Raw genomic sequence first — 21,983 nt, 5'->3', positions numbered from 1 at the left:
GAGTTTGATCTGAGTCATCGGCGGGTGATTAATGCATGCATGGTTTAGTTGCCTAAATCTCTGGCAGATGCTCTTCTTGTCCCTCTCAACTTTGGGAGCTTATTGAGCAGCCAGAAAGATGGGAGCAATGGCATTGGGGCTAGCTCAGAGGTTACTGACTGACTGATCACACACCAAATGGTACACAACCAGACCCTATGAAGGGATTCTCTGTTAGCTTATCATCTTCCACCAGTGGACAGACATGGCTTCTTTCTAAATGTTGTGAACTGTGTACAGTTTGCTAGAGGAATATTATTTTCAGTTACATACTCTGTTGTTCATAGTTTTGTTCTATTCTTTTTTTCCACAGCAAGCCTTGGACTCTAACCTCAGCAATCTAATCAAGAGGAACAATGAGTTGGAAACTCTGATGGGCAAGTTGATTCAGACTTGCCAACATGTGGAGGTAAGGACGTTTATCTCTTTCCCTATTAGGCTATGTGGCACATCTCCCAGTTTCTGTGTCATTTCTAATGTTTGATTATTTGATGATATGATTTGTTGATTTCTTCCTTGTGAGTATTGTACATGTAACCCATTACGTGCCAGAATAGATACAGTGGTTGCTGACATAAAGTGCGTAGAAAAGGAAAAGGAATATCTCTGATTGGTAAAACAAAAAAATTGCCTCAAACCTCAATATTGTCATTTAGCATTCAAGCTCACCAGATTCTGTGAAATGCAAAACTTTGCAATTCAGTGAACATGTTAGAAAACTGTGACATAAGGTTGTATCTGCAAAAAGATGATTCCGAGATAATTGGCTCTAAAGTTCCAAACCCTCACTGGTTTAAATGGTGTCAGCACTTTTCATCTAGTATTCTTTTGAAATTAACAACATGAATTGGGGTATCTAGAGCACTATATAGGTAGAGTACATTGAATAGAATAAGGTTACAGTATGTCAATCACTCAAGTTTGACAAAAATGCAGATAGAACCTTAGAACCAAGCTCTCGATATAATATCATATTATCTCACGGACACAGTTACTGAGATGAATATGTTCACTGGGTATACAATAAAGTGGATATGCCAGTAAACCTAACTGTATAAAGTAGGATATAGGCTAATCTTACTGTAGCCTATAAACATTGCAATATTGGCAAGCGTGCGTGACTGTCTGTGTGTATGTGCATGGTATAGGGTTATTTGGGGAATAGATAGATAGAACACAGCAAAAACATTTGAACATTTGAACCAATTGAGGACTAAAATGTCAGATGACACAACGTGCCCACAGAGAGATGAAAGAGAGACTGGGCATGTAGCAGCTCTGGCTGTATTTAGGAAAAAGAACTACTGCTGCAATGACTATGCTCCGCTGATTCTCACCTGCGGCACTGTGCTATCCTGTGTGTGATGACTGTATTGTGTAGATCTAACCTGGGAAACCCTAGGTAGGTCTTCTGCCTCAAGTGGACTATTATCTCATACGAGCCAGAGGGGCTTTGTTACTGTATATGAGCATTATTGTATTTTAACAATGAATATTGTACTATCTTTTATCCTGTATCAGGCCAAAGCCACTGCAATGAAAAATCATCAACTACCACCACATTCATATCTTTGACCATCCCTGTTCTAATCTCTTCCCAAGTGTAATGCATCAAGACAAGAGAACAAGCTCCTTGAAGAATGTGACCTCCTGATCGACATCATACAGCAGAGAAGGCAGATGATAGCCACCAAGATAAAGGAGGGCAAGGTAATTTCTTAGGCGTTAGTATGTTTTGATGGTTATTGAGGAGGGCAGATGGGTCAGGCTGCCTATCCCTTGGGAGATGCTCAGTCTTGCTCTTCATCTTCCTCGTGTCCCCAAGGTTGAACTTTCTGTTAAGGCTGAGGATGTACACTCTCACACAATCTCAAAAACAACAGCCATCATTATCATATTTCCCAGCATGCTTATTGCAGGTTGTTTTTAGAACTGTTTGTTTCAATATGTGTGTTTTTGCATGCAAATTGATTGATTGATCTTATGCTACACAAAGATAAATAACATACATAACAAAATAATACAATCTGTTAGTAGTTGGATTTATTGCACCGGTTACTGAGTTGTTCCCGTTGGGATGGTTTAGGTAGTAACATTTATAAAATGTTTCCTACCTTGGCAGTCATTCTAAATGCAGGTAGCAGGTGATTAAAAATTCACATTTTTGGATATCCTTACTCGGGCTGGATTCCAATAGAAATGACATATCACTTTGCAAGCCACCATAATGGAACTGCAAACCAGGAGATTCAGACCACTGTGTTTGGGTAAAACTACACATTCAACATACGCCTGCCTCAAAAGGGTTCTTCAATTGTCCCCATAGGATAACCCGTTTGGGTTCCAGGTAGAACCATCTGTGAAAAGGGTTCTACCTGGAACCCAAAAGGGTTTTTCATAGGCTTCTCCTATGGCAGGGGTGTCAAACTCATTCCATGGAGGGCCTAGTGTCTGTTGGTTTTTGTTTTTTCCTTTCAAGTAAGACCTAGACAACCAGGTGAGGGAGATCCTTACCAATTAATGACCTTAATTTATCAATCAAGTACAAGGGAGGAGTGAAAATCCGCAGACACTCGGCCCTCCATGGAGTGAGTTTGACATGTGTCTTATGGGGACAGCCGATTAAGGTACAAATAACAAGGGTCCAATTATGCACCCATTCTAAAAGTACATAGGATATACTGTACCTTACACTTACAGGATACCACTACAGTGAAAAGTGTTTGTACCCCTTTAAAAACTCATCTAAACCTTTATTTCTGAGCGTGTACGTTGTTACCATACCATAAGTCTCTGCTCGACATGCACAGCTTTCACTGACTATGTAGCCTACCTCAAGAGACAAACATAAACAAGAGTCGGCTTCTTTGTTAGAATGCATGATTTAATTTACTCTGGAATTCAGATTTTATGAAAATGTGTTGTCAGTTCAGTGCTGCGTGACTGATCCAGCTATAATAGCTTGGTTGTGTACGTGCAATACAGTATGTATCCTGTAGTATGCTTACTAACAGTAATGGAGTATTGTTGGCAAAGCATTTAGGAAACTTAAACAATTCCACTCTGCTCCTTTAGTGGTTTCTATCCCTTCCCCCAATATTATGGGCTCCCGAGTGGCGCAGTGGTCTAACACGGAACCCAAACCGGCTGCGCGCGTGCGCCATCGTGCGCTATCATTCATACATTTATTTTACCCCCCCCCCACACCAAACACGATCATGACACGCAGGTTAAAATATCAAAACAAACTCTGAACCAATGACATTAATTTAAGGACAGGTCAAAAAGCATTAAACATGTATGGCAATTTAGCTAGTTAGCTTGCACTTGCTAGCTAACGTTAATTTGTCCTATTTAGCTAGCTTGCTGTTGCTAGCTAATTTGTCCTGGGATATAAACATTGAGTTGTTATTTTACCTGAAATGCACAAGGACCTCTACTCCGACAATTAATCCACACATAAAACGGCCAACCGAATCGTTTCTAGTCATCTCTCCTCCTTCCAGGCTTTTTCATCTTTGAACTTATATGGTGATCGCATCTAAACTTTCATTGTATTATCACGACAACCGGCAACAAAGTTTGTCTTTCAATCACACACGTGGGTATAACCAATGAGGAGATGGCACGTGGGTACCTGCTTCTATAAACCAATGAGGAGATGGGAGAGGCAGGACTTGCAGCGCGATCTGCGTTAGAAATAGGAATGACTTCTATTTTAGCCCTTAGCAACACAGACGCTCGTTGTGATACAGCCTGGAATCGCCGGTTGTGATACATCCTGGATTCGAACCAGGGTCTGTAGTGACACCTCTGGCACTGAGATGCAGTGCCTAACATGCTGACCAGACCGGACACGTCGCGTGCGCGAGCGTCGCAAAATACATTTAGGAATCCATGTTATTCAATTGTTGCACCCACACTGGCAAGCAGTGTGGGCAGTCGTGGCAAGCAGTGTGGGTGCAATAATTGAATAACATGGATTCCTACATTTATTTTGCGACGCTCGCGCATGCGACGTGTCCAGTCTGGTCAGCATGTTAGGCACTGCATCTCAGTGCCAGAGGTGTCACTACAGACCCTGGTTCGATTCCAGGCTGTATCACAACCGGCTGTGATTGGGAGTCCCATAGGGCGGCGCACAATTGGCCCAGCGTTGTTAGGGTTTGGCCGGGGTAGGCCATCATTGTAAATATGAATTTGTTCTTAATTTACTTGCCTAGTTAAATAAAGGTTAGATAAAAAAATTAAATAAGTGTCATTAGAGAGAGATTGAGGGGCTCGGAGGGATGGCTCTGGCATGCTATGCCATGTTCAGAGCCACATCACACCTGTTTCCTGTGATCCCTCTGAGGAGCACTGCTTCCTTCCTCGCCCTGTGCCGCATGTCACAGTCAGGAGTCAGAGGCTGCTCTCTGCTCCCTGCCGATGGACGGAGGGGGCAAGCAGCCACACTCCCAGAGGGGAGGATGTAATGGCTCTGTTACCTTGGTGATGTTATGGAGGATGTAGATTCTCCTCGTGCCATCCTCAAAGTGTGTCTCTTACAATGGTTTAAGCAGATGTGATGAAATAAAAGCATGTTTTGAATTTGAGAAAATGGTGATATGTTTATGTACAAATGAATTACCTCTTGATTGTGACAGTTAAAGAAGGAACTGTCAACTCAATTGAACCTGGAGCCTTGGTAGTCCTTCAGTTTCTGAAGCCGCGGTAGCCTGAGAAGTAGGTTTGTAGACTTGATACTGCAGGTCTACTGTACCTGCCTCTGCACCAGGGAATTCAATAATCCATTGTTTCTTTTCAGGCTATACGTCTGCGAAAGCTAGCCCAGCAGATCGCCAGCTGCAAGCAGATCATTGAGAGATCGTCGTCCCTCATCACTCAGGCTGATCACACCCTCAAGGAGACAGACCATGCCCGCTTCCTGCAAACAGCCAAAAGCATCTGTGAAAGGTGAGCTATCAAGTCAACCGATTGTGGTGATAATGATCCAAACCCTCAACTGACTGAGAGTCACAGGTTGTAATAAGATAAATGTCACGTGAATCCTGTATCTTTGGGTTTCAGAGTGTCCATGGCAACAGCATCCTCTCAGATCCTGATACCAGAGATCAACCTAAATGACACCTTTGATACGTTTGCGTTGGACTTCACAAGGGAAAAGAAAATGCTGGAAAGCTTGGATTACCTCACAGGTGAACACAACTCCGAACATGATCCTTGATATTAAGGATATTAAGAACATATCTATAACTCAGATCTATCTGAAATAGGAGATTATGGTATAGTGCAATCCCTGTTTATATATTTCTTTAGAAGTCAAAGTGAAAACAGCTACACTGTATTTGTATTTGTAATTATTATGGATCCCCATTAGTTACTCCAAGGCAGTAGCTACTCTTGCTGGGGTCCAGCAAAATTAAGGCAGTTATACCATTTAAAAAACATTACAATACATTTCAGAACAGATTTCACAACACATTAAGTGTGTGCCCTCAGGCCACTACTCTACTACCACGTATCTACAACACAAAATCGTTGTGAATATTTGTGTATAATGTGTATGTTATCATGTGTGTGTGTGTAGCATCTCATGTCAGAAGCTATGTGGCGTGTACAGTGGTTTTGACTGGGTAATACCCTTGGTGCTTTGTTGAGTGCTTCCTGAGGGCAAGGAAATGCTCACAAGTGTAGAAGATACAGTTTGAGGTTTGTTTACAGTTTAATGAAATGGCTTTTGAGTGTTCTGGCTTTTAGGACATTCTCAGCAGGGTGTCCTGTCCTCTGTTCTGTATTGAGGCAGTGGGTTGTAGCTCAAGGAGCAGTAACTTTTCCACCTGAATCGGCAGGTATCCTAGTGGTTAGAGCATTGGGCCAGTAACCAAAAGGTTGGTGGATCGAATCCCCGAGCTGGCAAAGTCTGTTGTTCTGCCCCTGAACAAGGCAGTTAACCCACTGTTCCTAGGCCGTCATTGTAAATAAGAATTCATTCTTCACTGACTTGCCTAGTTAAATAAAGGTTAAATAAAAAATAATAAGAAAAACGCACAGTAAAAGTCACTTGCAAGAGTGGGCTTGGTTGTATTTACCTAAAATCTCCAATCCCCCGCACATAACACGTTGGACATAAGAAAATACACTGATTGTGTCAATCCAAAGTACGGTACTCTACTGTGTGTTATGTCAACTGTCCATCATTGTTGTCATTAAATGACACATACCAGGAACTGACGTGATTAAAAATAACTATATTTTTCTATTTGCAGCACCAAATCCCCCAATAATCCGGGCGGAATTATGTACGGCATCGAATGACACCATCACTGTTCACTGGACGTCTGATGACGAGTTCTGTGTGGTCTCCTATGAGCTTCAGTATGCCATCTTCACCGGACAAGCCAATGTTGTCAGTAAGTATACAATTCTTGTCTAGATGTCCTCAGTACAGTATGTTGGGTGTGTCTGTACAGTACATCTGTTGTGGTACAACATTTTAAATCATGAAAGGTAGGCTATCTGAGAGCAATCATACATATAAAGCCTCTTACTGTATGTAGCTTTGGGGTCTTCATTGCACTATCCTGATCAAATAAATAATTTGTCATGTCAGCAGGGGTGCAACAACCATTTAATTGTGTGGATAATAAGATATCAGAGATCTCTGCTCTGTATCTCTCTGGCACAGACTCTAGGCAAGAGGATATAGGCAGATTATGGGCAGAATTTTTCCCTGTGGCTCATGTAAGTGACAGACTGTTGGAATAGATCACCCTAACAGGGTTACAGCATGCTGAATCAAGCAATTGGCCCTCTTCTGCCCCAGTGCCTGTTCATACTACAGTGAATAGGTAATGTTATTGTTTGATTTAATGACAACAATTGGAGAATGATTCATTGGAGGTGTTCTTATCTCAACAAATGTATTTTACATTGTGTGTTTGTTACAATCCAGTGGTTGTTTTTTTCTCTCTCATCTGCCATTAACTGATTGTCTTTGTCTGTGGTCTAGGTTTGTGTAACTCAGCTGATAGCTGGATGATTGTGCCCAACATCAAGCAGAACCACTACACGGTGCATGGACTCCAGTGTGGCACCAAGTACATGTTCATCGTCAAGGCCATCAATCAGGCAGGGAGTCGCAGCAGTGAGCCTTGGAAACTCAAGACCAACAGTATGTTTGCGTTTCGAATAGCTGTACCATGCTGATATCATTAAGCATCTTTGGAGATTTGATATACGGAAATAGCATATTTACCATTGTTTACTGTTAATCTATTAATGGTCAACAGGTCAACCATTCAAGTTGGACCCAAAGTCTGCTCACAAGAAGCTGAAGGTCTCCCATGACAACCTGACAGTGGAGCGAGACGAGACGTTGTCCAAGAAGAGCCACACTCAGGACCGCTTCACCAGCCAGGGCAGCTACGGCGTCACAGGGAACGTGTACATCGACAGCGGGCGCCACTACTGGGAAGCCTTGATAGGAGGGAGCACATGGTAAGGATATGGACCTGTGGTGTTTGAAGTACATCAGACTAGAACATTTGGAGAGACAAATGTGTGTGAGAATCAGATTGGGAAATCCAATCATGGTCTCTGTTACTCTAAAGTAAACGCAATCTTAAAATCTAAAATCTCTAGGATGTTAGGCCTATCATTTCCCATCGGTGCTATTTGACCACTACCAGAAAATGAGCCATCAACATTCAATATTCTATTTTTCTATCTTTATCAGGTTTGCTGTGGGCGTTGCTTACAAGTCAGCACCGAAACATGAGTGGATTGGCAAGAACTCTGCCTCGTGGGTACTGTCTCGCTGCAACAACTCCTGGGTAGTACGTCACAACAGCAAGGAGATGCCCATCGAACCGTCCCCCCACCTGCGTCGTGTGGGGGTGTTGCTGGACTACGATGCTGGCTCCCTGGCCTTCTACGATGGCGCCGGCTCACAGCACCTGTACACGTTCGACATCGCCTTCGCTCAGCCAGTCTGTCCCGTGTTCAACGTGTGGAACAAGTGTCTGACTGTCCTCACAGGGCTGCCCATCCCAGACCACCTAGAGGGAACAGACTGCCGGGATTAACAGTCCAGCTAATAGAACACAGAGACACAGAGGGAGCAGAACAGACTGATTGCAGCCTCACCTGGCTGCCTTTTTGTCCCAGCACCAATGCTGTATAAAACAGAATAAAGCCATGGTCCCAGATGTCTCTAATCATGCTCTTATTAGAAGTAAATGAATTTCTTGAATTATTTATGGAAACCATTTATTGGATTTTATTTCTTGCTTTGCACATTCATGCACACTACTATATGTATGCTTGTTGGTTTTTGGGGTGCGCTTAGAGAGGAAGATGGATATAACGTTTTGAAATTCAGTCAAACTTATTTTCATGCAGCTCTGAGAATAGTTTATTTCCTTCTTACAAATATAGAAGGTTGTTTCTGTCTTTCCATGTATCCATCGTTAGCAGCATGTTGATAAACGTTTTATGTGTAACCTGTTGATTTTGACATGGCATCATAGCAGCAGTACCACAGATTACTTCATAAAGCAGTCATATCAGGATTAGTCATCTACACCTGTTCTGTTTCATGCAGGTGTACCAAGATCCTCTCTACAATTAGAATGATAATAAACATGTTAAGAGTTATTTTAAGAGTTCATCTTAGGTGATTTAGTGCACTGACAACTTGACTATGATTGACAAATTAACAGAGAGAATTCTTCATCTTCTCTTTGTTAAAAACCACTATGATGTTAAAAATCTTMTTATTGTCGAAAATGTACATTTGAAATAGAAGCCATTTTAAGTGAAATTTCGATACAGAAATAACTTGACGCACCACCGCGTCACATGGTGATGGAATTTTGAATATTGAATAGCTCCTTGTGTGTTTCTGCTAAAGACCCGAGAAGAAGAGGTGAAGCGAGAGGGATAACTGAGTGTTTTATTTATTTTTTGCTCACCAAGCACAGGAGTTTTTGGTCTGGTCAAAGAAAGTGTGTCGAATTTGGTTTTGAAAAATGCGCTTATTTGCTACATGTGGCTTATTTGATTGAATATAACTTTCAGAATGATTAGGTTGTTACGTGTGTACTGATATAAGTAGGACACGTGACATGCAGGCCACTTCGAGAAAAAACATTTTAAATTGGAATTGTATCTGGTCGTCASTAGTTACCACGGCCACAAAGGTTTTTAAGGATTTATTTGATGATATATACTGTACTTTTAACTTTGTGTATGTGGTAGCTAGTGGAAACCATTGTGCCTGTTCACACGCGCCCTAAAATTCTAAATCAAATGGCTAAATTATACATTTTATGACCAATTCCATATGTTAGCTTAGTAGATATGACGATCTAAGGGCTTAGACCTACAGGGGGTTAATTGTAATTAAATGCACCATGTGCAATCTCTSTAAATACCTTGCTGGTTTCTTCTCACATATTGGCTCTGTATGTTCACATACTTTTGGTATTTGAGCAATTTGACTTTTTCTGATGCCTGCATCATTATTTTCACACTAGTATACATTCCTCGTTAAAAATGTAATAAAGTGACATCAACAAACTTTTCACGTAGTGAATTTGTAATAAAACATCTAAATTGTAATGATAATGATTTTTAATTGTCTGCTACCTAATCTTAACAGTAATTTTAATTGAATTCAGATACCCCTGTAGGTAAAACAATGTGGTTCACCTGATGTATTTTAGCTGTGATTAAATTCACTGACCATAAATGTCTCATTAATGTCACACTGTATCCTTTATTAACCCACTTTTTAAAAAGTGTGTCACTATTATTCTAAATAACTCCTCAGCACAATACAACAATGATTAAGCTGTGATGAGATTCCTTCTGACATCTCTTTTTGTGCTCAAGTAACATGGCTTTAAGACCACTGGACCCCAATCCTTTCAACTAAAGTAGACTAGAACATATCTGAATTTTACTGTGACCTCACCATCGGACACCCTCGAGACATGGATCATGACATAGCTCGAGTGCACGAACATCGCCTGGCTACAATGATGTCACAGAGACCTGCGTAGTTTGATTGGAGGCATCTGTAAATATTTGTGTACAAAAAAACATGAGTGAAATATTATTGCCGGTCAATTTGATCAAATCTGTATTTGTGCTATTTACACAGTATCATAACATACCTATATTTCTTAAATACAATTATACTGGGTAAAAATAGCAGGTGCAGTAGTTAGGCCTACCTAGTTTTCAGAATAAGATGTTTGTATGTGGGTCTGTAGCTGTGTATTCAGATGGCAAGAAGGGTGACATCTTACAAGTTCCAACCCGACTTTGCTATTTAGTGACTTTTTTCATGTTAATCTTTACTTTTGTTGTACAGAAAGTTCATATTATTATCACATATGACCACCAAGCACTTCTGGATATCAGATTGCCAATTACTAAACTTGATTTTGACTTCAAATCCGATTTCAACTCTGATTCAGCTGTTCCCTTACTCATACCGGACCCCATTGCTTTGTTTCATGGKCTAACAAAATTCTGCATGCGTATATGCGATACATTAGCCGGCATCCTGGTGAGATTGAGACTAAGAGAATCCCCTCCGTTCTATTGACAAATGTCCAGTCACTCAAGAATAAGATGGATGAGCTTTGTTTGAGAGTCTTCTATCAGATGGACTTGAAAAGCTGCAATCTTACAGAATATGCCTCCCGAGTAGCGCAGCGTTCTAAGGCACTGCTTCTCAGTGCTTGAGGCGTCCCTACAGACACCCTGGTTTAAATCCAGGCTATATCACAACCGAGTCCCATAGGGCGGCGCACAATTGGCCCAGCATCGTCCGGGTTTGGCCGGTGTAGGCTGTCATTGTAAATAAGAATTTGTTTTTAACTGACTTGCCTAGTTAAATAAAGGTTAAATAAAAAAAATGTTTTTTATAAAAATGTAAATAAAAAAATTCCTAGCAGAGATGTGGCTGAATGACTCTATGTACATAGAACTCAGTGGTTTCTCCATGTGGTGTCACAATCGGACGAAGGCGACCTTGGGCAAGTCCCTCTTCATAAACTCCAACTGGTGGGCTACTTCCAGTGAGAAGGAAATCTTTAGCTTTTGCTCACCTGACACAGAATACCTCACGGTAAGCTGCAGACCCTTTTATCAACCAATAGAGATCTCATCCATAATTATCACTGCTGTATACATCTCTCCACAAGCCAACACCACTTTGGCACTCCATTGGTGGAAAAAGTAGCCAATATTCATACTTAAGTAAAAGTAAAGATACCTTAATAGAAAATTATTAAGTCTAAAAGTATTTGGTTTTAAATATACTTAACTATCAAAATGAAATGTAATTGCAAAAATATACTTAAAGTATCAAAAGTAAAAGTATAAATCATTTCAAATTGCTTGTATTAAGCAAACCAGGCGGCACAATTTCATTGTTGTAAATTGTTTACGGACAGCCAGGGTCACATTCAGATATAATTTACAAACGAAACATTTGTATTGACTGAGTCCGCCAGATCAGAGGCAGTAGGGATGACCAGGGATGTTCTCTTTATGGCTGCAGGGGCAGTATTGAGTAGCTTGGATGAAAGGTGCACAGAGGTGCCCAGAGTAAACGGTCTGCTCCTCAGTCATAGTTGCTAATATATGCATACATGTATTGTGTAACATGAAGTCTTATGAGTGTCATCTGATGAAGATCATCAAAGGTTAGTGATAATTTTAGCTATATTTGTGCTTATTGTGATTGCTATCTTTCGCTGGAAAAAAATGGCTGTGCTTATTGTGGTTTGGTGTGACCTAACATAATCGTTTGTAGTGCTTTCGCTGAAAAGCATATTTTAAATCGACACTTTGGTGGGATTAACAACAAGATTACATTTAAAATTTTAAAACACATGTATGTCTGAGGAATTTTAATTATGAGATTTCTGTTGTTTTGAATTTGGCACCCTGCACTTTCACTGGCTGTTGTCATATCATCCCGTTACCGGGATTGCAGCCATAAGAAGTTTAACTAAGAAGTAACATTGCCAGATTTACCTTCTCAAGTGGATCTTTTAAATAATATCCAAATAGATTACTTTTCTACAATGAGACAATGTAAACTTTTTCCACATTAACCTAGATCAACAAGGTTTTCAGGTTAATTTAAAGTTTAATTCCCAAACAGCATATACAAGTTTGATTTATCATTAATATTAATTCATCAGTAAAATTTGCTTGTGCAAAGCTCAGTCCAAACTACCCAGTACTGAAGGAAGTCCCGCCTCCAGCAGGAATCCCATGTGTCTTCGCCTTACTAAGAAGTGAACTTAGTGGTGAATGTACCCTAACATCTAACTGCTGTTTACACTTATGATAATCCATACAATCTCCATTGACTGGATATCATCGTCTAATTAAATTTAATAAGTTAAATTGTTGAACATACCTTAAAGTTCTTTCAATCAAATGAGACACTTCTAAACTTCCCATATTAACCTAGATGAACCAACTTCTCAGGTAAATTAAAGTTTAATTCCCAGATAGCCTATCAAGGTAGATTATTCATTATCATTGATTAATTAATTAAATTTGCTTTTGCAAATCTATTCACGTCCAACTCCCACATTACTGGTACAGTACTGATGGTTCGTTAACATCTGTAAAAAGATCAAACTTGTCTTTGCAGCTTCGAACAAATTCCAAACCCAAACTTTTTTTTTTTTTTAAGTACATTTTCCTCCAAATTTTTCAAATAATGTGCAAGCTATCAGAGGGGTGGTCACCACTCCTCCGCTAATTATCAAATCAAATCAAATTTGATTTGTCACATACACATGGTTAGCAGATGTTAATGCGAGTGTAGCGAAATGCTGTGCTTCTATTCGACAATGCAGTAATAACCAACAAGTACGGTCCCGTGTGGCTCAGTTGGTAGAGCATGGCGCTTGTAACGCCAGGGTTGTGGGTTCATTCCCCACGGGGGGACCAGGATGAATATGTATGAACTTTCCAATTTGTAAGTCGTCTGGATAAGAGCGTCTGCTAAATGACTTAAATGTAAATGTAATCTAACCTAACAATTCCACAACTACTACCTTATACACACAAGTGTAAAGGGATAAAGAATATGTACATAAAGATATATGAATGAGTGATGGTACAGAACGGCATAGGCAAGGTGCAGTAGATTGTATAGTGTACAGTCTATACATATGAGATGAGTAATGAAGGGTATGTAAACATAAAGTGGCATAGTTTAAAGTGGCTAGTGATACATGTATTACATAAAGATGGCAAGATGCAGTAGATGATATAGAGTACAGTATAACATATACATATGAGATGAGTAATGTAGGATATGTAAACATTATATTAAGTGGCATTGTTTAAAGTGGCTAGTGATACATTTTTACATAATTTCCATCAATTCACATTATTAAAGTGGCTGGAGTTGAGTCAGTATGTTGGCAGCGGCCACTAAATGTTAGTGGTGGCTGTTTAACAGTCTGATGGCCTGAGATAGAAGCTGTTTTTCAGTCTCTCTCGGTCCCCGCTTTGATGCACCTGTACTGACCTCGCCTTCTGGATGATAGCGGGTGAACAGGCAGTGGCTCGGTGGTTGTTGTCCTTGATGATCTTTATGGCCTTCCTGTGACATCGTGTGGTGTAGGTGTCCTGAGGGCAGGTAGTTTGCCCCCGGTGATGCGTTGTGCAGACCTCACTACCCTCTGGAGAGCCTTACGGTTGTGGGCGGAGCAGTTGCTGTACCAGGCGGTGATACAGCCCGACAGGATGCTCTCGATTGTGCATCCGTAGAAGTTTGTGAGTGCTTTTGGTGACAAGCTGAATTTCTTCAGCCTCCTGAGGTTGAAGAGGCGCTGCTGCGCCTTCTTTACAACGCTGTCTGTGTGGGTGGACCAATTCAGTTTGTCCGTGATGTGTACACCGAGGAACTTAAAACTTTCCACCTTCTCCACTACTGTCCGTCGATGTGGATAGGGGGGTGCTCCCTCTGCTGTTTCCTGAAGTCCACAATCATCTCCTTTGTTTTGTTGACGTTGAGTGTGAGGTTATTTTCCTGACCCTCACCTCCTCCCTGTAGGCCGTCTCGTCGTTGTTGGTAATCAAGCCTACCACTGTAGTGTCGTCCGCAAACTTGATGATTGAGTTGGAGGCGTGCATGGCCACGCAGTCGTGGGTGAACAGGGAGCACAAGGAGAGGGCTCAGAACGCACCCTTGTGGGGCCCAGTGTTGAGGATCAGCGGGTGGAGATGTTGTTACCTACCCTCACCACCTGGGCGGCCCGTCAGAAAGTCCAGGACCCAGTTGCACAGGGCGGGTCGAGACCCAGGGTCTCGAGTTTGGAGGGTACTATGTGTTTAAATGCTGAGCTGTAGTCGATGAACAGCATTCTCACATAGGTATTCCTCTTGTCCAGATGGGTTAGGGCAGTGTGCAGTGTGGTTGCGATTGCGTCGTCTGTGGACCTATTGGGTCGGTAAGCAAATTGGAGTGGTCTAGGGTGTCAGGTAGGGTGGAGGTGATATGGTCCTTGACTAGTCTCTCAAAGCACTTCATGATGACGGAAGTGAGTGCTACGGGGCGGTAGTCGTTTAGCTCAGTTACCTTAGCTTTCTTGGGAACAGGAACAATGGTGGCCCTCTTGAAGCATGTGGGAACAGCAGACTGGGATAAGGATTGATTGAATATGTCCTTAAACACACCAGCCAGCTGGTCTGTGCATGCTCTGAGGACACGGCTAGGGATGCCGTCTGGGCCGACAGCCTTGCGAGGGTTAACACCTTTAAATGTTTTACTTACGTTGGCCACGTGAAGGAGAGCCCGCAGATTGTGGTAGCGGGCCGTGTCAGTGGCACTGTATTGTCCTCAAAGCGAGCAAATAATGCATGCATTAGTAGTAGCCTACCCAACTCGCCAACAATCATCAGGCTAATGGCCTGGTACTCATGGCTCTATTGTCTCTTTAACCACTCTGGTATAAATGCAAATGCAAATCGAAAATCACATCAAAGACTTATCATCAAAACAGTATGTGCTTTTAAAACTCACCTCACTGTGAATGATCAATTTGAAGAAAGAAGTTCAACAATAGGTTGAACAATAGGTTGAAACTGAGTGGAAAACATGGTCATTGGTGATGTTGTTTCAAAGCCTAACAACAAAATGGACAGCGCTTTCTAAGGTGATGATTATTTCAAAAAACTCACATGCATATTAGAGCTTATACATAAGCATAGGCCTATATATGAGCCCAAGCCCCCCCAAAAAACTGAATTAAAATAATGATTGTGCCATTATAAAATACATAGCCAACCGCATATTACACATAGCATAATATTTTTTCTTTTAAATACTGATTTAAGATATCATTGTTACATAATTGGTCTACATTGAACACATTCAGATCTAGCCTACAATTATAGTGAATTTGTTTTAGATTTTGAATAGCCTAGTAATAGGGAATTTTTTTAATGTTCATAATTAGTAGACTGACACTTTACGTTTAGCTACAGAATATCTAACCACCATGAGTTTCCATCTTGTCCCCTATCTCCTTTATTTGTTTCTCCAGAGCCCAGAGACAGGGGCAGTCAACAGTTTAATGAAATATGTTTCGTTGTGAAAACATGTTACTATTGAACAGATTTCATTTGGTTTCCAAATTAAGTACTGGGTAGCTGCAGGAACAGGGTTTGTTCACCCACACCAGAAGCAATCAGGACACGTAGGTTAAAATATCAAAACAAACTCTGAACCAAATATTTTAATTTGGGGACAGGTCAAAAAGCACTAAACATTTATGGCAATTTAGCTAGCTAGCTTGCTGTTGCGAGCTAATTTGTCCTGGGATATAAGCATTAGGTTGTTATTTTATCTGAAATGCACAAGGTCCTCTACTCTGACAATTAATCCACAGATAAAATGGTAAACCAAATTTGTTTCTCATCATCTCTCCTCCTTCCTACAGGCTTCTTTTTCTTCTTTGGACTTGATATGGCGGTTGGCAACCAACTTTACGGTGCATTACTACAACCGACTGGAGTGTCTTTCAATCACCCACATGGTGTCACGGCCGTCGTAGGGAGGAGACCAAGGCGCAGCATGATAAGCGTACATTCTTCTTTATTTAAAGAATGAACACTGAACAAAACAAACAAAATAACAAAACGTGAAGCTAATATGGCTAGTGCAGACAGGCAACTAAACATAGAATAAGAACCCACAAATACCCAAGGGAAAATGGCAACCTAAATATGATCCCCAATCAGAGACAACGATAAACAGCTGCCTCTGATTGGGAACCAATTCAAGCCAGCATAGACCTACATATGCCTAGACTTACAAACACCCCTAGACATACAAAAACCCTAGACAAAACAAAACAAGCATACCCACCCTCGTCACACCCTGACCTAACCAAAATAATAAAGAAAACATAGATAACTAAGGTCAGGGCGTGACACATGGGTATATGCTTCGAAAAACCAATGAGGAGATTTGAGAGACAGGACTTGCAGTGCGTTGAGCGTCATAAATATAACCAACTTCCATTTTAGCGCCTGGCCACGCACACTCTCGCGAGCAGTGTGTGTGCAATGATTGAATAACATTTATGTACATTTATTTTTGCAACGCCCGCGGTGTGGACAGCATGTTAGTGCGTAGCCTAAGCTTTAGAGCCTAACTAGCACACCAAATAGGCCTACACACCAATTGACAAATTATTTTGGGAACTTGGGAAGAAAAAGTTAACTTGATTCACTGAGGCAAAAAGGACAATGTCAGAGTTTCAATAAGAGAAAATATGCAAAATGGAGAGTTGAACAGAAATAGAAGGGAAGGCCAGAACAGTATTTTAATGTTTGGGAAAGATTTGGTGATGTAGTAAAAGAGGATGATTGAAGTGCCTGCTACGTTACATACTGTATGTGAGATGACTGTGAGGTGCTGTACATATTCAACAGCCACAAGACGGGTAGTCTCATGTCGCCATTCCTCTGAAATCATGTCGCTGTCACGCCTCCCTTGGGGATATGGAGAATTTTGTATTGCAAAAACGGTTTGAATGGTCCGCTGGCTCCCAGCTCCAAGATTTTAATGAGATGTTACATTTCAAGAACCCTCCCCCCACATACCTTTTGGTGCTACGTGTGATGTTCGTCACTGTTTTCAAACCGTGAAGGAAGCATTTTGCAGAGAGTTGTCCGAAAAAAACGAGGTCAAATCATGACGTCAGTAATCTTCAGGACGGATAGTCGGAGATCTAGAAAGGGGCCCAAGTTCCTGAATGGGAATTTGAGCTGAATGACTGTTCAATAGGATTTTTAACAGTCGGAGCTTGTTTTTTCCCCGAGTTCCTAGTTGTCTTGTACGCACTGAAGTCAGAGATTTCTAAGTTCCCAGTTCCCAGTTGTTTTGAATGTGACATTGTTCCACATCCTAGTTTGTAACTGCAGAAAATGGAAGAAAACCTGGAGGAAAAACATAACMATTTTTTGCCAGAAGTGTGCTTTATACACAAAATCGACATACATCAACATATTTTGATGGGGTTTTAATATGTGATTTCCTGGCAATCCTCACGCACTGTTGCAGCTATGACACTAATCTAGTGAGCACTAACAAGCAAGGCATTTGATGGGTTTGACATTTTGTGTCATTGATTTACACAGCTTGGTTCTCCATGGGGCTACAAGGCGGGTAATTGCACGTCAAGGGAACTATACTGTTCAGATTATTTAATGGAATAGCAGCCTAACAAAACTCTGGACACTGACTATGTGCTCTATAACATCTCACATAGCCTAATATAATATGAACTTGTGCAGAATTAAGCATTTCTTGCAGTAAAATAGAAATGGAACTGGGGCAGAGACATGATTTATTCTTTCAACATCTTGAGAGAATCAATACACGGACCGTCTGTTAAGGTGTGATCTTTAAGCTTTATAAAAGCTTATTTAGTATGTTAACTGTTTTGCTGTTATTGTGAAGTGGAAAAGTCTAGGAGCAACAACGGCTCAGCCAAGAAGTGGTAGGCCACACAAGCTCACAGAACGGGACTGTCTGTTGTTGAAGCGAGTAGCGCATAAAAATCATCTGTCCTCGGTTGCAGCACTCACTACCAAGTTCTAAACTGCCTCTGGAAGCAACTTCAGCACAATAACTGTTCATCAGGAGCTTCATGAAATGGGTTGCCATGGCCGAGCAGCTGCACACAAGACTAAGATCACCACGCGCAATGCCAAGCATTGGCTGGAGTGGTGTAAAGCTCGCCACCATTGGACTCTGGAGCAGTTGAAACGCGTTCTCTGGAGTGATGAATCACGCTTCACCATCTGGCCGTTCAACRGACGAATCTGGGTTTGGCAGATGACATGAGAACGCTACCTACCCAAATGCATAGTGCTACCTGTAAAGTTTGGTGGATGAGGAATAATGAATAATTTTTTACATTTATTTTTATTGAACCTTTATTTAACTAGGCAAGTCAGTTAAGAACAAATTCTTATGTACAATGACAGCCTACCCCGGCCTATGTGCGCCGCCCTATGGGACTCCAAATCACGGCCGGATGTGATACAGCCTGGAATCAAACCAGGAACTGTATCTCTTGCACTGAGATGCAGTGCCTTAGACTACTGTGCCACTCAGGAGCAAACAATGACATTCTAGACAATTCTGTGCTTCCATCTTTGTGGCAACAGTTTGGGGAAGGCCCTTTACTGTTTTAGCATGACAATGCCCCTGTGCACAAAGGGAGGTCCATACAAAAATGGTTTGTCGCGATCGGTCTGGAAGAACTTGACTGGCCTGCTCAGAGCCCTGACCTCAATCGATGAATTGGAAAGCCAACTGTGAGCCAGGCCTAATTGCCCAACATCAGTGTCCGAGCTCACTAATGCTCTTGTTGCCGCAATGTTCTAACATATATTAGAAATACTTCCCAGAAGAGTGGAGGCTGTTATAGCAGCAAAGGGGGGACAAACTCCATATTAATGCCTGTTATTTTGGAATGAGATGTTCGATTAGCAGGTGTCCACATACTTTTGGTCATGTAGTGTAGTTGGGTGGTTGCGGATGGGTTATTAGCAATTGTGGGTGCAATTGTGGGTGCAAGTGAAGAAACCGCTGACCTGTGCACTACTAACCTCACCGGCCACCTTGAGTGCACAAGCGCTGCAAAATAAATGTACACATACATGTAATTCATTTCCCACACCGCTTGCGCACATGAATGATCGTCTGAATTTGAGATGGACAAGTCCCCTCCTTATTGGAAATCAGGAAGATACAAACCCAAGTGGTTGCTTGAAAGAAAAAAGAGGAGAGATTAATTAAAGATAACTTAAATCTAACTATAACTTACTAGGTTCCGATTCTGCATAAAAAAGGACCATAGACATTTTATATGTTATTAAACAATTTCCCACACAAGACAAATGGGCTAGCAGTAGCAAGCTACCTTAATGTCCACGAGTGTGTTTCGACATGCCCCCAAATTAAAGGTGCAAATGCAAAAATCGCTCCGCTGTGAAATATTTTCAACAACCAAAAGTATTGTACATTCAGGAGATTAAAGCTGGTATACACAAAAACTAAACTTAAGGATGGTTAGCGTAGCCATAGCACACAAAGAACAGATCAACCGCTTCTTAGACTTGCTTTTAATGAAAATGACAGATCTATAACTCACATGTGGTTTTGGTTGGGTTGCTCAAAAATTAACACATTTCAGCTATAATATAGTTGGTTCACAGTTGGTTTTAATTTTTTTAACCTGCGTGTACTGATCGAGTTGGGTGTGGATGGACAAAATCAACACGCGTGCGATGGCGTATGCTCGTGGACGGTGTATTTAGCATGTAATGTTTTCTGCCACCCCGGTAGCATGTACAGTGCATTCGGAGAGTATTCAGACCCATTTCCTTTTTCCACATTTTGTTATGTTACAGCCTTATTCTAAAATGGATTAAGTAAATAAAAATCCTTATCAATCTATACACAATACCACATAATGACAAAACAAAAGCAGGTTTTCATATGTTTTTGCACAACAACAAAAAAACTGGAAATATCACATTTATGTAAGTATTCAGACCCTTTACTCAGTACTTTGTTGAAGCACTTTTGGCAGCGATTACAGAATTGAGTCTTCTTGGGTATGACGCTACAAGCTTGGCACACCTGTATTTGGGGAGTTTCTCCCATTCTTCTCTGCAGATCCGCTCAAGCTCTGTCAGGTTGGATGGGGAGCGTCGCTGCACAACTATTTTCAGGTCTCTCCAGAGATGATCAAACGGGTTCAAGGCCAGGCTCTGGCTGGGCCACTCAAGACATTCAGAGACTTGTCCCAAAGCCACTCCTGCATTGTCTTGGCTGTGTGCTTAGGGTCGTTACCCTGTTGGAAGGTGAATCTTCGCCCCAGTCTGATGTCCTGAGCAATCTAGAGCAGGTTTTCATCAAGGATCTCTCTGTACTTTGCTCCGTTCATCTTTGCCTTAAACCTGACTAGTCTCCCAGTCCCTGCCACTGAAAAACATCCCCACAGGATAATGCTGTCACCACCATGCTTCACCTTAGGGATGTTGCCAGGTTTCCTCCAGACATGGCATTCAGGCCAAAGAGTTCAATCTTGGTTTCATCAAACCAGCGAATCTTGTTTCTCATGGTCTGAGAGTTCTTTAGGTGCCTTTTGGCAAACTCCAAAAGGGTTATCATGTGCTTTTTACAGAGGAGTGGCTTCCGTCTGACCACTGTACCGTAAAGGCCTGATTGATGGAGTGCTGCAGAGATGGTTGACCTTCTGGAAGGTTCTCACATCTCCACAGAGGAACTCTTGTGCTCTTCCAGAGTGACCATTGGGTTCTTGGTCACCCCCCTGACAAAGGCCCTTCTCCCCCAATTGCTCAGCTCTAGGAAGAGTCTTGGTGGTTCCAAACTTCTTCCATTTAAGAATGATGGAGGCCACTGTGTTCTTGGGGACCTTCAGTGCTGCAGAAATGTTTTGGTACTCTTACCCAGATCTGTGCCTCGACACAATCCTGTCTCAGAGCTCTACAGACAATTCTTTCAACCTCATGGCTTTTGCTCTGACATGCACTGTCAGCTGTGGGACCTTATATAGACAGTGTGTGCCTTTCCAAATCATGTCCAATCAATTGAATTTACCACAGGTGGACTCCAATCAAGTTGTAGAAACATCTCAAGGATGATGAATGGAAACAGGATACACCTGAGCTCAATTTCGAGTCTCATAGCAAAAGGTGTGAATACTTACATAAATAAGGTATTTCTGTTTGCTAACATTTAAAGAAATCTGTTTTCATTTTGTCATTATAGGGTATTGTGTGTAGATTGTGTGTAGAGGACAAACATTGAATTTTATGAATTTTAGAATAAGGCTGTAACGTAACAAGATGTGGAAAAAGTTAAGGGGTTTTATACTTTCCGAAGGCACTGTATATTTCTTTATTCACGTGTGTATTTTTATCTGACTTAGTATTACTGCATTGTTGAGGAAGAGCTTGCAAGTAAGCATTTCACTGTTTGAAGTCTCAAGTTCTGTTGGTCATTTGTAGACAGCAAATATGCCAGTGTTACCAAGTGTTGATTTTCTAGTGTAACACTTCTAGTGTTGATTCAGGAGTTCAATTAACAACAACAAAAATGAAATGAATACTTAGTGGTGTAAAATAACCCCAGTGTTGGTGTTAATAATCAGTTGAGTGTCATTGTGTCCATTTTATTCTTTGGAGAGTAAAACATTCCCATCAAAACCATGTCCATCATCATCGTTTTGCCCAGCATGCTCTACTGGGCAAACTGTTTTTGCATGTACATTGATTAATTAATTAATTTTATGCAGCACAAAGATAAATAAAATGTTTATCTAAACTTCTAAACTAATCCAATCAGT

The 21,983-nt window shown here is 41.3% G+C and overlaps 1 protein-coding gene and 1 non-coding gene across 6 annotated transcripts in view; both read left to right on the top strand.

Moving 5' to 3' along the window:
• Nucleotides 1–11,010, top strand: part of mid1 (midline 1) — a 48,644-nt gene extending 37,634 nt beyond the window's left edge. For all 5 annotated transcript variants that reach the window (XM_023981303.3, XM_070437558.1, XM_023981306.2 and 2 more), the window contains 8 exons: nt 353–448; nt 1,642–1,749; nt 4,847–4,995; nt 5,110–5,237; nt 6,309–6,452; nt 7,052–7,213; nt 7,332–7,539; nt 7,778–11,010. In XM_023981303.3, coding sequence (XP_023837071.1) covers nt 353–448; nt 1,642–1,749; nt 4,847–4,995; nt 5,110–5,237; nt 6,309–6,452; nt 7,052–7,213; nt 7,332–7,539; nt 7,778–8,126 — 1,344 coding nt within the window. In that variant the 3' untranslated portion in view covers nt 8,127–11,010. The remainder of the gene's footprint in view (nt 1–352; nt 449–1,641; nt 1,750–4,846; nt 4,996–5,109; nt 5,238–6,308; nt 6,453–7,051; nt 7,214–7,331; nt 7,540–7,777) is intronic.
• Nucleotides 11,011–12,952: 1,942 nt separating this feature from the next.
• On the top strand, nt 12,953–13,029 carry trnat-ugu (transfer RNA threonine (anticodon UGU)). The gene has a single exon. It is a non-coding gene; the product is annotated as a tRNA-Thr (tRNA).
• The last annotated feature ends 8,954 nt before the right edge of the window (nt 13,030–21,983 follow it).

This window comes from Salvelinus sp. IW2-2015, linkage group LG36, assembly GCF_002910315.2.
Source record: "Salvelinus sp. IW2-2015 linkage group LG36, ASM291031v2, whole genome shotgun sequence".
In the NCBI taxonomy this organism is placed as follows: Eukaryota; Metazoa; Chordata; class Actinopteri; order Salmoniformes; family Salmonidae; genus Salvelinus; species Salvelinus sp. IW2-2015.
Note: the sequence above shows the minus strand (reverse complement) of the source record. Positions and strands in the feature narration are given on the sequence as shown.